Source organism: Otolemur garnettii, unplaced genomic scaffold, assembly GCF_000181295.1.
Source record: "Otolemur garnettii isolate 467f Iridium unplaced genomic scaffold, OtoGar3 scaffold00074, whole genome shotgun sequence".
Taxonomy (NCBI): Eukaryota; Metazoa; Chordata; class Mammalia; order Primates; family Galagidae; genus Otolemur; species Otolemur garnettii.
Window position 1 is genome coordinate 669,873 of NW_003852469.1, and position 16,895 is coordinate 686,767.

The 16,895-nt window shown below is 46.9% G+C and overlaps 1 protein-coding gene across 1 annotated transcript in view; it reads right to left on the reverse strand.

Moving 5' to 3' along the window:
* Positions 1 to 16,504, reverse strand: part of BLK (BLK proto-oncogene, Src family tyrosine kinase) — a 56,699-nt gene extending 40,195 nt beyond the window's left edge. The window contains exon 1 of the mRNA XM_003793923.3: positions 16,469 to 16,504. Coding sequence (XP_003793971.2) covers positions 16,469 to 16,497 — 29 coding nt within the window. The 5' untranslated portion in view covers positions 16,498 to 16,504. The remainder of the gene's footprint in view (positions 1 to 16,468) is intronic.
* Positions 16,505 to 16,895: the final 391 nt, after the last annotated feature.

Sequence of the window (16,895 nt, forward strand, 5' to 3'; positions counted from 1 at the left end):
GAAAAACTGCAAAGGTAGTTCAGAGAACTTCCATTCACCCAGGTTCCCCTAAACATCTTACCTAAGATGCATTTGCCAGAGCTAGGGAATCAATCTACTTACAATAACATTAACTAAATTCCAAACTTTATTCAGGTTCCATCTGTTTTTCTTGTCGTTGTGGGATCCAATCTAGGGTGTGAATTCTGGGTTTAGCTGTCAGGCCTCCTTGGTCTCCTCTGAACTGTGGCAATGTCCCTGGTCTTTCTTAGTTTTACTTGACCTTGACAGTTTTGAAGGTCAAATATGTTGTAGAATTGCACTTGACTTGGATCTGTCTGATGTTCTCTCATGATTAGCTGGTTCCCAATAGCAACACAACTCATCCTTGCTGGCGTGGACCCTAGTGTCTGCAGGTGTCTCCTCTAATAGCTACTGTTCTCCCCTTTCCCGGGGAACTGACCGCCACCTCCTGGAGGGAGGGCGTCTCTGTATATCACAGGGACTTCCTCTCCATAACTGCAGCTGTTGGTGACACTGTTTATTTCCTTGGTAATAAACTAAGGTACAGATGAGGGGAAACCAACAGCCAATTATAAGATAAATGGAAGGTTGTCAACACCCTCAAATTTTAAAAAATCCTCTCAAGATATATCATCTGTCCTTTTTGCAGTTGTCATTTCCTGGCAACATAGATCTCTGAGCCAAAAATGTCATCATTAAATCTACGCTGTTACCCTACTCCCCAAAATGGAACAACCTCATTATAAAAGAGACAAAACAAAAGCAACGACCAACCATTTGCCAGGAGCCAGGAGCTCCCCATTGTCTATCAGCTCTGCCTGGTCGATGTCACGGCCTTGTCGAGAGTCTGAATCCTGTTACCCATGTCTCTCCACACAGCCCAACTCCCTTCATTCCTCTGAGGCATATTCATTGCCTTTTTTCAACTCCAAGAGCCCAATAACCAGAATCTACCCTCAATGGATAAACTTTGATAGGTCAAAAAAATCTCTCTACCATAGAAATGAACAAACGATGAGGCAATCCATTCATGGGTGACAGAGATTGTATTTGTGTCTTCTCTCCCATCTGCAAGGACCCAGAGCAATGTCCCTCCCCACTCTCCCCACTCTAGGCCTCAGAGCACCATTTGTACAATGCAAAGAGCAGCATTTGGGGACCCGGAAGACACAGAGCCCTACCTCAGTGATGCTTCAGTGGCTTCCCAGCATGGCGCTCCCAATCCCAGCGCCCCCGTGGCAGAGCAGCTTTCTAGCTGTAAGCAGCAACTCCCAGCACCATCCTAAAGGCACAGTGTGTCACCAGGTGAACGCTAATCTCAGTCAATATTCAGAGCTGTGGCTTCCTGCTGGCAGAAGGCAGAGGTGGCAGCATCCCCTTGTGATCAGAGCACCACCGGCTGCCCCCCCACCCCACCCCCAGGCAAACTCAGCGGGGCCCCGCCCCTCCAGCCACAGCTGCTGTAGCTTCTCTGGACTCCCTGGACCCAGGGGATCCCTCAGCCCTTGGAAACCTCATGAGGAAGGACTACAGGGAGCTAGGTCCAGGGAAAGGTCAGCTAGGGTCACACTGTCCCTCTGCCACCAGGAAGTTTTTCCATGGGGTTTTTGTTTAACCAGCTGAGTGTTCTTCTCCTGCACAGAGTCTGCTTGGGTTTAGCAAACCTCCAGCCTTGTGGCTAAATGCTGCAGACCTCATGGAAAGCCTTGGGCTCTGCCACATGCCATCTGTGTGGGCCAGGGCAGCGGTTCTCTCAGCCTCACTGGTTTTGTTTTGCCTTTAAGTGATGCTAATAATAGTCAGCTCACGGGATTCTGTAAGCATTAAGTGGTAGAGTGACGCCAGGGCAGGCACGGAACTGGTGCTTAGTAGAAGTTAATTGCCATTTTTTTTTTTTTTTTTTTTTTTTTTAGCCAGTAGTTGATCCTGATCTCAGAGCTTAGCCAATGGTTCCACTTCACTTGGCTGTGAAAATTCACAGGAGCAGAGAACAATGGGGAAGGACCCCAACAGCTATAAGGGTGCCCCACACCACACCAACCAAGGGGCCAGTGGGACCAAGAAGGTTGCTGAGATGACCTCAGAGACTTGCTGGTCCAGCCAGACACAGTGAGCCACTGGTCACCTGCTTCTTAACCATCAATGCTTTGATCCTGGCTCACTGGAGGAAAGTTCTGGGTGGGCTTTCTCCTCTCTCTTCATGTTCTGGGAAACTTGAGGGTGGGGGTGTGGTCAAACAGGCCCCCTTCTAAACCAAAGTGCAGAATCTCAGCTTTCTCATGGAGTCTATTTCTCAGATTTTCGGATTAGGACAATAATTCACTGTGAGTTACAGGTAGGCAACTGTCTTGGCAGGCAGGTGTTCACAGCAGCAACAGCAGCAACATAAAGTTTCAAGCCACTGTGGATACAGACTGTTTCATTTCCTCCAAAAGGGTTTTTGTGAGAATAAATGAACTCATCTATAAAAAGCATCTATTACAATACTTAAAACTAATAAACCCCAAATAAAGTGCCTAGAAGTTGATGTGAATATGCCTGCATCCCGAATCTGACCTTTAAAACTCCTTTGTCTGCTTCCAGACTTGATACCAAAGGGCTCAGAACCATGTCCAGAATATTGGGTCTGCACAGTACATGGAAGCTCATATCATCATTATTATTTATTCACTTCCTGATACCCTATAGTTGGACTAAATTCCAAATGTAAGTTGCAAGGGTTCCAAATTCCTTAAACTTAGGATTTTAAAAGTTGCTGATTTGAGATGAGATGACTCAGTTTCATTATTTTAATTCAATTCACTCAAATATGTTTTCCTAACCTCTAGTCTGTGATGAGCACACACTAGAGGCTGGGGGTGCTGGTGCAAACAGACACTGACCTCCTCAGTGGGACTCAAGCAGCAGAGCTTGGGGAAGGGGGTCCCACAGCCAGAAAATCACAATGTGTTGTGTTAAGTGCAGCTACTGAGACCTCAACAACTCACAGGCTTAGGACAGAGGTGGGAGTAGTAACTCTATCTTCCCACTGGGGAAGCTACTAAGGAGATGGCTTTGAACATGATTCCTGATGAAGAGCCCCACAAGCTCTCAGGAAGATCCCTGGTTGACTATTTTGCTGAATGAGGATGCTGCCTGAATTCACTCTAATGTTTTGTCAGTGGGGCCTAATGACATGATTTTTGGACATCTTCTATATATTTGGATTTGAGGGCATAGAGCACATAGTGGTGAACAGGAAATCCAACTTCTCAGGGAGAAAATTCATTCCTCTTTGACTCTGGTTCATCTTTTCTAGGTCAGAGTAAGAGGGGACACAAGAATTTGCAGGGAGGGAAGATTTAGGGATGCTGGCCTTGGTGTGGATTGGAAAAAATCTTCATCTTTCTGCCCACCCCCCCAAAATACAAAGTTTGGAAAATAAAAACAAGAACAACAATAACATACACACACACATACTGAATTCTAGCAGCCACTCAGAAAAGAATAAGGACGTGACCTGGCTCGTGGGTTCCAGATGTCTGGGCAGAAGTGAAAGTTAATTTCAGCCATTTTTCTCCTCCCAGAGTCACAGGGCCATGAGAAAGGCAGGGGGAGGTGGGAGAAGGGCCCAGGGGAGAAGGGAGGAAGCTCTGAGACATGTTAGGGGAGGCCAGTGGTGTCCTTTGTTAGACACTTTTGTTACAGAATGTCTCAGCGTTGGACTGAGACTAGACCCCAACTCTGAGCCTCGCAGTTCAGTGTTCAGCCTCATTGGTTTCCCCGTTTATTTTTGCACATTTGAGGCAACTTATGCAAACTTCAGAGCTCTCCTTCCTCGTGTCTATGTCAGCCTCCCACAACCAATACATCTCTGATTAAAATCAAAAGCTGTGGGCAATAGAATATTTAAGTGGTAGAAACATTAAAATAATTCAATCCAAGATTAACCTCAGGAATGGTGATGTAAAAAGTTGGGTAATTTCCTTTTGAAGGAGACAAGTATAAACCTAGACAGAATGATGAAAAATAACCATTTCAGGGCACTGGAAAATGACCAAAGGCAGACAACAAACTGAGACGTGTTTAATCTCAAAACACTGCACCTGCACCAGACAGCCATGGGCCTTTGGTCTCCTTGCTTGAAACCTCCAGCCTCCAGCATGGGTGAAGAAAACCAAAGGTTTGCTACTGGGAATGGTGGACTTGGTTTGAGAGCTGTCAGTGAAAATCAGTATCTGACCAGCTTGGTCTGGGATGGGGAGATGAAAATGCACATGGTTTAAGAGTCATGGAATCCATTCTAGACAGAAAGTGAAAAATTGTATCTTTACTGGGTGCAAGTTTTTCATGTTGGCTCAGAGTGGACAGAAGATTAGCCAGAATTGTAATAAGGAGATCCTGGAGATAAGAGGACCGTAAAAGAGCTGAAAAATAAACTCCCCATGGAGCCCTCACTGACTACTAACATACATAAGAGCAGGACAGAGCCAAGAGAGTGCAGCAGGAAGTGAGAGCTAAGCCAGACTGGGGAGCCTGTAGATCTGAATGTGTTTCTTCAACCACTCACAGCTCTATCAGCAGAGGGTGGGAGGAAAGTTGCTCATGGTGTTTGAGTATAACTTCTGTCCAAATAATTGCCTGATCATTACACAATGAAACTAATAATAAAAACTGTACTGGGTATCAGTGGTTGCATAGCATGGAGGAGGCTAATTTTGCAGTTAAAGTTCTGATAAATTATTTTTAAAAACCCAACTTTTAGGAAAGTAAAACAGAATCCAGAATCATTGCAATGTCCGATCTTCAGCCAGGAATTACTAGACACACAAAGGAGCAGTAAAGTGCAACTAGAAAAAACCAAAACAGGTGATAGATTATGACGAGACTTCAAAGCAGTGTGAGAAGAGTATTCAAAGAATCAAAGAAAAAATGTTCGAAGAAGTAAAGGAAATTATGTTAACAATGAGTCAACAAATGGGGAATCTTAAAAGAAAAATGGAGATTATAAAAAAGAGTCAAATGGTATTGCTAGAGCTGAAAATTATAAAAATTCACCAGATGGACTCAACAGCAGATCTACAATGGCAGACCAAAGAAGATATAAATTTTAAGACAGAGCAGTAAAAGCTATACAACCTAAAGAACAGAAAGCACAAAGAGTTAAGAAAAACGAACAGAGGCTTGGACACCTGTCAGACTTTGTAAAGCATTCAGACACAACTATAATAGGAGTGCCAAGGAGAGGAAAGAGAAAGAGGCACAGAAAATATATTTGAAAAAAAAAAAAAAAACAATAACGGTTGAAACCTCCCCAATGTTGTGAATTAGCGTATAGCATCAAGAAACTGAATAAACCCAAGATAAGGTGAACATAAAGAAAACCACACCCAGACATCATGGACAAAATGCCAAAAGACAAAAAAAGAATAAAATCCTTCAGTGACAGAGAGAGAGCTATCATATCAAGGCAGCAAAAATATGACTGATGGTCAACTTCTCATCAGAAAAAAAGGTAACTTAACAAGACCCCATCTCTACCAAAAATTGAGAAAAACTTGCTAGGCATGATGGCATGCACTTGTAGTCCCAGCTACTCATGAGGCTGAGGCAAGAGGATTGCCTGAGCCCAGGAGCCAAGAGTTTGAGGCTATAGTGAGCAATAATCCTGCCACTGTAACTCCAGCCTGGGCACTAGAGCAACATCTTGTCTGGGAAGAAAGAGAGAAAGAGAGAGAAAGAAAGAAACAATGGTGTCTGGAGGTGGTGATGGAATGACATATTTAAAGTGCTGAAAGAACAAAAACAAAAATAAGAACTGTCACTTACGAATTTATTATCCAGTGAAACTACTCTTCGAAAGTGGAAATGAAATGAATACTTTTCCAGATAAACACAACTAAGAGAATTTGATTCTGTTGGACTTACACAACAAGAAAAACTAAAAAAGTCCTTCCAAATGAAAGAGAATGATATCAAGTGGTAATCCATTTCACAGAAAGGAAAGGACTCAGGGTGACAAGCCTGTAGGTAAATTCAATATATACAATATAATGATAAAAGTATAAAACATTATGTGTATATATCATCTCTTAACTTTAAAAAAACACACAATTAGTAAAATAAATAATTGCATTGTATATCAGTCTTCCCATCAATAGTAATTATCAAAGTATTTTAGAATTTTAAAATAAAAAAAACTCACACAATTATTTAAAGAAGAAATTATAACTCCATATTGTAGGTTTCTAACACATATCAGTACTATATATATGACAATAATATCCTGCGGGAAGAAACAGAACTATAATACTGCAAAGTTTCATTTCCCACCAAAAGTAAATTAGTATTAATTTAAAGTAGATTGTGATAGGGCTGGGTGCAGTGGCTCACCCTTGTAATCCCAGCACTCTGGAAGGTTGAGTGGGTAGATTGCTTGAGTTTAGGAGTTCAAGACCAGCCTGAACAATAGTGAGACTCCATCTCTAAAAAACAGCCAGGTATTGTGGTGGGCACCTGTAGCCCCAGATACTCAGGAGGCTGAGACAAGAGGATCACTTGAGCTCAAGAGTTTGAGGTTGGTGTGAGCTGTGACACCACAGCACTCTGTAGAGGGTGACAAAGTAAGACTCTATCTCAAATAAATAAATAAATAAAATAGATTGTGATAAATTGAAAATGCATATTATAATCCTGAAGCAACCACAAAACAAAAAAGATTCAAAGAAACATAGTTAAAAATTAAACAGAGACGCCTGTGGTCCCAGCTACTTGGGAGGCTGAGGCAGGAGACTCGCTTGAGCCCAGGAGTTGGAGGTTGCTGTGAGCTGTGGTGCCATGGCACTCTACCAGGGGGATAGCTTGAGGCTCCATCTCAAAAAAATAAAAATAAAAATAAAAAAATAAACAGAGAAATTTATATGGTATACCAAAAATATTTTTAAATATAAAAGTAGCCAATGGAAAAAAATAAAGGAACAAAAAAAAAAAAAAGGAAATAACAAGTAGGAAATATAGCAAATTGCTAGATCTAAATCAAACATATCAAAACTGCATCAAATATAAAAAGATTAAACACTCCAATGAAAAAAATTGTTAGACTAAAGAAAAGCATGCTGGCTACCATAGATAAACTTTAAATTCAAAGACACAAATAGATTAAAAGTAATAGGATTAGAAAAAACACACACCATGCAAACAATACTGAATTACTAAATTAATACCAGGCAAAATGGAATTTAAGAAAAGAAATGTTACTGGAAGACATAGGGTGACTTCATAATAGCAAAAGAGTAAATAAGACCAGAGACATAAAAATCGTGTATATAAACCTCTTTGAAAAACCCTGAAACATATAAAGTAAAAACTGACAGAAATAAAAGGTAGAAATGCACAACAACCAATTATAGTTGAACATGTTGGTACTCTTCTTTTAATAAATGAGAAATGAGTGGAGAGAAAATCAGTAAGGATAAAAAAGAGCTGAAAAATGCTATCAACCAACTTGACTTAACTTACATGTGTAAGCAAGCAGTACACTCCACATCAGAATACTCATTGTGATCGAGAAGCCTCACAGGCTGGGCGCAGTGGCCCACACCTGTAATCCTAGCACTTGGGGGGCCGAGGTGGGTGGATGGTCTGAGCTCACCGGTTCCAGACCAGCCTGAGCCAGAGCGAGACCTCGTCTCAAAAAATAGCTGAGCCTTGTGGCAACACTACTTGGGAGTCCCAGCTACTTGGGAGGCTCAGGCAAGAGAATTGCTTGAGCCCAGGAGTTGGAGGTTCCTGGGAGCTACGACGTCAGGGCACTCTACCAAGGGCAACAAAGTGAGACTACAAAGATCACCATGAATGAGTACAAAAAAAATAAATGTACACAAAGTATATTTTCCAACCACAGTAGAATTTTGTTAGAATTCACTAACAGAAATAAATTTGGCAAATTTCCAAATGCATGCAAATTAAGCAACACACTTCTAAACAACCACAGTCGAAAAAGAAATTAAGTGAAAAATTAGGAAATATCTCAACCTGAATCAACATGAAAATGCAGCACATAAGATACCATGGTAGCAGCTGAAGTAGTACTTAGAGGGAAATTTATAGATTTAAATGTTAATATTATAATAGCCAATAACGGGAGGACTATCTACAATCAGTGAAGAAGAAACAAATCAAATCCAAGGTCAGGAGAAGGAAGCCCATGATAAGTACAGAGCAGAAATCAGTGAAACTGAAGATGGTTTGCTATGTCTTCAGTTATCAAGAAATGGAAGAGGAGGTCGGATTCATTACAGAATCTTCAAAAGTTTCAGGAATTGGAAGTGAGAGTAAAGGTATGCTTAAAACCTTTGACCAGTGACAGTCTGCAGGTTTCCTCCCCTCACCTCTTTCCCCCTCCTGCTCAGTACGCCTTGACATTTGCCCTTCCTAAACAGCAGAGGCTACAGGTTTATTCTCTGGGGAGGCTGGAACAGAGGTGACTCTTGTTGGTGTTTATCAGTATCAACTGTACCTTGCCCACAGGCGATATTTGTCATGACCTGCCTTTGCTCACTGAATACAGGTAAGAACCACAAGAAGAGGCCCTGCTGTTCTGCTCTGCCGCTGTGCCCCCAGCAACTTTGAACAGTCCTCAGTCATCGACCGTGCTCAGTGGTGACTGAGTGACGGAAGGGATCCTCGTCTGAGGGTCTTATCCTCTCCGTTTTATGGGGTCAAGGAAGGGAAAGAGATTTGCTCAGGCCCACCAGCCAGTGAGAGGCGATGCCAGACTTGATCCCAGGTCTCCTGGCCTGCAGACCAGTTCTCTTTTCTCTCCCACACTTGGCCTTTTAGCAAACACTTCCAGGCCTTTCATTCCACAACCCCACTAATGACTAGTTGGAGCTGACAGCAGATGCTCTGGGAACTTCAGACCCTGAGGGTTGAGCGGCCACAAATCAGACTTTCTCAGAAATTAACAAGAGGTCAACCACGGCTACAGCTCAGAAACTCCACACCCTCCAGAGACCCTCCAAGGGGCCACCCCCGTGAGTCACGGCCCAGTCAGTGGATGAGCTTTCAGGCCTGCGTGGCCAGGAGTGTCCTAGCCTCACTTGGAACAGCAGCAGAATCTGAGACTGAGCCAGGATCCCACTCTTCAGGCACGACTCTCCAGCCACTTGCACTTCCCTCATTGGGAGGCTGTGAGGCCCCCTTAGTTCCCTCAAGGAGCCCCCTTTTGTCCCTTGGCTGTCTTCAGGGCTGGCTCTGAGGTGAGCAAACAGGCCAAGTTAGGCTGAGGAGAGCAGGTCTTTTAGACCTCACAGACACAGGCTGCAGTGGCCTCTGGGCCTCAGTTTCCCTCTTCATGGGCCTCCCAGGGAGTGGGTGGCCCCTGCCTTGCCCTCCCAGAGCCCTCCCCTCTCACTGTCCTCATTTCCTTCTCACAAGCTCTGGACTTTCTCCTGCTCTGGCCCCAAACATTGTCTCCCAAACAAGGCACATGAGAGAGCATTTCAGCTCTACACAGGGCCTCTGAGCCAGAGGGCACCTGAATTCTCCCTCCCTTGCTCAGACAAGGGTGCCAACCACTTCAGGAATGATCTCAAGGCCAGGGAATGCACCCAGGCCCTGTTTTCCCTCCCTCTGCTCACCTGCTGGCTTGCACGCATGTCTAGAAACCCAGGTGCAGAAACCTCAGCTACCTGGGCCTTGGGAGAGATGGAGCAAGTCGTGCAATTTTCCCAACTGTCCCAACCACCAGGCATCCCTTGCCCTGTGTGGGGGGCAGCAGGCTGAGGGAGGGTGAATGGTGACATGCACATCCAGCTTGCCCAAGACTTGGGGACACATCTGGTAAAGGGACCCTTCTCTGGCCTCTGCAGAATGGATGTGTCAAATTTTGCACCTTGTAGATTTCCTGAATAAAAAGATGGGATTGGGTGGCACCCGTGGCTCAAGGAGTAGGGTGCCTGCTCCCTATGCCAAGGGTGGTGGATTCAAACCCACCCCGGCCAAAAACTGCAAAAAAAAAAAAAAAAGAAAAAGATGGGATCATCTACCACCCCTGTTTAGCTCCTTAGGAAAGAGGAAAGGCCATACCGGCCCACTGTAAAGAGGGGAGACCCACTGCTGTCCTCCCATAGGAGGGGGCAGAGGTGGCTAAACTGAACTGAGGGTGCCCCATGGAGCACCACACAGCTGTCTTGGGCTGTTCCTTCCTCTGTCCCTGCCTTGTTCCCGGGGCAGAGAGATGCAGGGCCCACCTCATCACCAAATGCCTATCCAGGACATTCCCAGTCCCCCAGCTCAGCCGGTCTTCCTCCCATTCCTTCTTTAACAGAGGAAACTAAGCAGAAGGGTCTGTAACAATGAATTTGTTCACTTTGAGAAGCATCACTGACTAGGTAACTCACAACGTTTGAGCCGTGTGCTGGACCAGGAGCATTTCTAGGAGTGAAATGAGTAAGAAACCATCTCCCAGACTTGAAATCTACGGGGAGGACAGATGGACGAGAGGTCAGTGACCCCAGGGTGGGAGCTGGGGCAGCAGCTCGCCTGGGGAGGACAGCAATCTGAGCTGAGGAGGGGACACAGGTAGGGGACAGGGAGATGGTCAATACTCTTAGGGAAAGAAAAGAGAAATCTAGGTATTCTATGACCTGTAAAAAGGACATCTAACTAGATTTCTGAATCACGTCATACACTTGCTCCTGGATATACTTGTGTGGGTAAGTTTGTGAGTAGTTTTGAAAATGTGATGGTTCTTCCAATGCCAAGAAGTCTTCTGGAGGCGGTTCACAGAAGTATGTTTAAATATTTAGGTCTCAACTGTATTTTAATCTTGATCTCTGATTCCTTTTTGGCTTCATCTGATTTCTTTTAGGCTCTAAGACCCTATGGATCTGGATTGTTTGCGCAGCTGGACTTCAGGGTTAGAGGGATGCTTGGGGACGAGGTGGGGCTGGGAGGGTTTGATGCAGACACACTCTTCAAAAAGCTGTTGGCAGATAGTTTTTTCCATTGGAAAACCTCCAAGACAATCCAAGTCCTTCAACACCAAGACTATGAGATGCCCGGGAAGGGAACCAGCTTGGGAAACTGAGGCAAGGCTGGAGAACAGGGAGAGGCTGAGATGGGGGTGCCATGGCAGGACTTGGCTGCAGAGGTGTCAGCCCCAAGCTGACCTGGCCCTTCCTGCAACAGCTTGGCCAAGGCCTTAATATGGGAGGCAGAGAAGAAGAGTCCTGTTCATTTGTTCATTCTGACAGTGTCCTGTTGACTCACCCAGGCTCCTGCCACCAGCACACCTGGCTACTGAGAAGAATGCCTCCCACTCTAAGCATTCTGCTTTCCCCTCCTACCCGCCCATGGAGTCATCATCGTTGTTGTCATTGTAACGTTGTTTTTGTTCTTCTTCCTCTTTTTCTTCCTCCTCCTTCTCTGAGCCATCATCCCAACTATTTCCAAGGAAGGCTGATTGTCTTTGTTAAACCTTTTCATCAGACCATGAACATTAACAGGAAGCAATTCATCAGTGGTCCACGCAGAATAAAGTCTGCGTGTCCAAGATCCTGTCCTCTGCACCTGTTTCCTCCCATCTTCCAGGACAGTAAATCAGCCCATCTCCATGTGCCTGTGTTTATTTTTCTCTCCATTTCTGCCTCCAGTTCTCCCTGTGGACAGAAAACAAAGTCCTGGTCCTAAGATGAGGACCTCAGAACAGCAGCTGGCCAGATCGAGGGGTTTGCTGCCCTCCCCTCCAGAAAGTTCCCCTTAAGCCTGTGCACACACTTTGGCTGGACTTCGAGGGGTGTTGGTCTGCTCCATGCTCTGTCCTGTTTTGCTGGTGTCAGATTCCAAACAGGACTCCCTCATGCTTGGAGAAGACAAACACGGCAGCTAAGATATTCGGGAACTCTGCCAGTTTGATTGTTTAATATTTGCTCATGCTGTGCATTAAACTGGAATGGGCAGAAAGCACACCCCTGTTCAGGTGGTTCACAATCGAGAACCAGCTGGTTCTCCACGTAGATGTGATAAGAAACACCACGTTTGTTATCCGCCTAATCTTTGCCAAGCATTGTGTCAGGCATTTTATAGGCATTCATTCTAATCCTCACAACAACTCTTAATGGTAGCTATTGTGACTCAGATGTGTAGATGAGAAAACCAAGGCTCAAAAAGTTAAGGCGTTTGCCCAAAGCTTGACAGCAAGAGGCAGAGCTGGGCCTGGATCCGCCATGTGAGCTACAGGATACTTTGTCCTCACCTCCTGGTCAGGATGGGGCAGGAAAGGTGTGGGCCAGTTTGCTTTGACATCTGTGGGGCTGGTAGGTTCGTGCAGATTTTAGGAGAACAGTTAAGTTGATGGCAGCCTTTGTCCTCAGCATCTTCTTGGAATAGAATTCCTGAAAAGGAGTTGAGCTGCATAGCTGTTTTTTCCAGAATCCCTCCGGAGGGATAAATGATAAGTATCGGTTCTCTTTTATACCTGGTCTTGTCTAAAGCATGCACTTATGTCTGGGTTTTCCAGACAGAATGATCAAGTTTGACTTTTGGGTGCATCCATTTTCCCCCGTGACACCCACCTGTGGCCTCAGGTATCATTGGGGCTTGGCTGGTGGAATGAAATGAGCTCATTCAGCTCTGTCCCCAGCAGCACTGGTGTTGGTTGGGCACAGGGAGGGCTGTCATATTGGATAAGCCTCTGGTACCTCCATCCTGGCTTCCAGAGAGGCAGGGTTCTACCACAGGCCTTAGATGTCCTGATCCTGCCTGTCAGTCCGAGGTTAGCATACCCTGGGGCTCACTTGCAAGAGGGGGTGCTGCCCTGCTCCCTAGCAATGCCCCTCTAGCTCTCATCCCAGCCTCGAGGCCAGTCTGCTTCTCTCTGTCTTTCTTGCCCTGACCTTGATGGCCCAGACCCTCCTACTCTGCAGTTCCTGGTCCTGCCTCCTGCCACTGCCTCACATGATAGATTCTACTGGGCAGGTGCAGAGCGTCACAGAATCAGGGGTGAGAGGAAGCTCGAGCTTGAACATTTGCTCTAGTGCAGCGGTTCTCAAGCTGTGGGTCGAGACCCATTTGTAACAACGAAAATACATCAGGGCATTAGGAAGGTTGAGAACCACTGCTCCAGTGGAAAGGAAAGTGATCAAATTAGTAACAGAGCCAGGACTAGAATCTGGATCTTCTGGTTCCCATTCAGGGCTCTCTCCAGGGTTCAAAGGAGCTGGGCTCATTGGGTAAGATGATGCTTAGAATAATATCTGGGAGGCTCTCCCCTGCCCACAGGGCTGTCCCACTGACATCGTTAGTGGTGACGTTTCTGGTTTCCTTCAAATGCTGTGCATGCCAGGGAGGCTTCCTCCCTCTGTCAGCAAGGACACGCTGATGTAGGAAATACTTCCCATGACATCTCAGAGAAGATGATCTTACAAGCACTCTCCAGATTACAAAGCAAACTCTGAGAACTCCGAGATGCCAGGAGGAGGCAGGCATGGCAAGGAGAGCAGCGGTTGGTGTTGGTGTGCAGTGTGCCCGCCACTTGCTCCTTAAACAAACCCACCAGACCTGTCATCAGGCCCACCCTCGCTTTGAGAGCTCCAGAGCAAACACAGAAAGAGGCCCACACGCCATGTGTCTAAATATTTGAAAGTTATAAATCAAGCCAATAAACTGTGAAATAAGGTTTGCTCTTTCCTCCTGACTGACAAATACACCTTCTAACAACCTCAGAGGCCGGGCTTTGATTTGGCAACCTTGGACTCCTGGAACACAGACCGGCAGGGAGGAATGAAGCCTCAGCCCTCCCAGACCTTCCCTCTCTTTACCCAGCCCAAGGCCTTGAACTCAAGCAGGAGGATGGTTCAGCCTGAAAGTCCAGCCTTTGCCTAAACCCCGCAGACCGAGAAAGAGGCCACACAGGCTCAAACGTGGCCCGTTTGTGAAGGAAATTCCTGGGTCTTGGTATTAGGTTGTAGAGTAGAAGGAGGGCATGGCCCCCAGCTCCCTGGCCACCTCGTCTGGGGGCCCATAGCAGGTCTCTCAAACAGTTCTCACAGGCCTTCTTGTCATGGATCAAGAGAGCACCATTAAAATTATTTCCACTGTGCCCGTAGCACAGTGGTTATGGCACCAGCCACATACACCAAGGGTAGTGGGTTCGAACCTGGCCCCGGCCAGCTAAATAACCACAACAAAAAAATCGCTGGGCGTTGTGGCGAGCACCTGTAGTCCCAGCTACTTGGGAGGCTGAGGCAAAAGAATCGCTTGAGCCTGAGAGTTTAAGGTTGCTCTGTGCTGTGAGCTGTGATGCCACGGCACTCTACCTGAGGGTGACATAGTGAGATTCTGTCTCAAAAAAAAAAAAAAAAAATTTCCATTTCATCAGTGAAGTATCTACTGCTCAGAAAACGTAAGTGACTGCTTATAGTCACTTGCTAATCACCAGAAGAGCTGGGACATGACCCAGGGTCAGCCTGATTCCTCATTGCTGGCTGTTGTGATCACCATTACTTGGGACATTTGGCTGGCCTTATGGCCTTGAGTCACTCATAACAGAGAAGCCATCTCTTGACTGGCCCCTCGCCATGCCGGGGTTAACACTGCAGCGCCCTTCCAGACTCAGGGCCTCTGTAGCCATGCCTACACCAGCTCTCCTGGCCAACACCCTCTCCTGCCTCTCACCTGGGTGCAGCCAGCATCTGTCACACCCTGACTTCAGCACGGAGGGGGGAGCTCATGTGACGACTGCTTTGTTAATTGTGTCACTACTAATGAGCTGCCTGCACCTGCCCCCACGCCTAGCACTGGGCGATGGCTTCACTGCGGGCAGAGAGCTGGCCTTGCTGCCTTTAGTCCTCAGCCCCTATCAACCTCCCCAGAGAGACAAGGGCAGCAAAGAGCCAGAGCTTCCCAACACGCCTAGTGACAACCAGGTCTCGGTGGTTCCTGGAACCCTGGGCCCAAGATAGAGAAGCCCCTGCAGAGGGCAGATGGCAGGAGCTGGTGCACTGTGCCTCGGGACTGTGGGTCCCAGCTGCTCTCTAACGCAGGGGAGGGTGGTTACTACCCTCAGTATCCTCTGTAAAGGGCAGAGCCAAATGGGAATTTTGTCCTTCCTTACCTCCTTCAGGGAATATGGGCCAAAAAAGTATAGCAAGGGATGCATAGGTGCCTTAGATGCAGAGCATGGACACTGAGCCTAAGTACCCAGGACCCAGGAATGGCCTTTGAGTAGCTTAAAACTCGAGTGGTTTCAAGCTACTCTCACCTGGGCTCAGGCAGAAGACACTGATTTAGGAGCACGTGTGCCAGGAGTGCCAGGGGGGCAGAGGCCCGTTGGCTGTGCAGGCTGCAAATTCCCTCAGGGGAAGGCAAGTCCCCGCATCCTCCTTTCTTCTGCTATGTTAGTAGCTTTCTAGGGCAAGGGGCTTTTCTCACTGACGTGTCCCAAAAGCCCAGAACAGTGTCTGGAATTTCATGGTGCTGATAAACACCGAACAGATGACGCAATGAATCAGGAGAAGATGAGAGGTACCTGGAGCCAGGGCTCCTCCTTCCTCTGGCCTTCATTTGGCTGGAAAGAAAAATCCCAAAAGGGTAGTGGTGAGGAGGGCAGTGGGTAAGAAGGAAGCTTCCACTGTGCTTGGCTTGCTTGAGTCTGTTTCAGATGGAGCAGGGGAGAGGGCACAGGTCAGAGACAGATTAGCAGATGGAGCTCAGGTGACATTCCAAAGGGAAGTGTCCCAGTGGCTTAGACAGGTAAAGTGACTGGGCCAGGTCTTGGCTCCTGGTCCCAAGTTTGTCTCCCTGGGTAGGTGAGTTCCATCCTCGCCACTTCTCCAAACAGCCCCCACATGCCTCCTCCACAGTCCCCGATGATGCACACACAGCAACACTGAAATATGGTTCACAAGATAACTGAGCCATTGTCTCTGATCAGTTTCCCAGCCACACTTAGGTTTAACACAATAGCCCAACACCATCTCTCCCACCACGCCAGGTGACTCACCATGGGGAACCAAGATGGTGGGTGTGTTGAAAGTAAGGAACTTACTACCCTGTGTATTCATGCACAGTTGTCCAGTGTGGAGCCCGGAGCCATGACAGAGGGGTGGGAGGGGGGTGGCAGTCCTGGCACGGTGTGAGAGAAAAACGGGCACTCTCCAAAGCAACACCAAAGTAAGCCATGGATCAGAGGATGCCTGTGGGGTGGGGAGGGGGCAAGAGATGACACTGACGGAGGTTGGGTGGGGATTCCCTTTAAGCCTTGAGTATGATGGCAAAGACCCTGGGTTTCACTCCAAAGGGCCCAGACAGCCACTGAAGGACTGTGAGCTGGAAGGTGACAGGACCTTGGGAAAACTACTTTAAGTGTTTTTATGGGTAGAAAGTGAAAACCTAATAGAGTTGTTCGGTACCACTCATATTTAAGGAGCTTGGTTCCCGCCAAAAATTCACATCTGCTGACTTTATTGATATGTCCTCTCACCTTTGGCATGCAGATACTGGCAGAGGCATCACGAAGTCTTCATGTGCGTGCGCTTCCCCTGCAGACGGGCCAGATGAGGGAAGCAGGCGTCTCAGGGAGCCTCTGGGGAGGGAAGGAAGGAGGAGGCGATGGGCACAGAGAGACTGGGAGGCGGGCAGCAGCTTCCTTACAGGGCAGCACCTTCTGGTCTGATGATCAAACCCAATGTGGTGGCTGAGGTTGTTGTGCCCTCGGCTTTGAGTGGCTGGGGAGGGGGGTGCCCATGCAATGTGGTATGATGTCCCTAAGACTCAGAGTCTTGCAGCTGTGGGAGCCCACTGCTAGCTGTCTGACTTTGACTAAGCTCCTGACCTCTCTAAGTTTAGAGATCTTATAGGTCACACAGGGGAATATTTCTTGAGTCCTCTATTTCATAGGTTACTGGAGG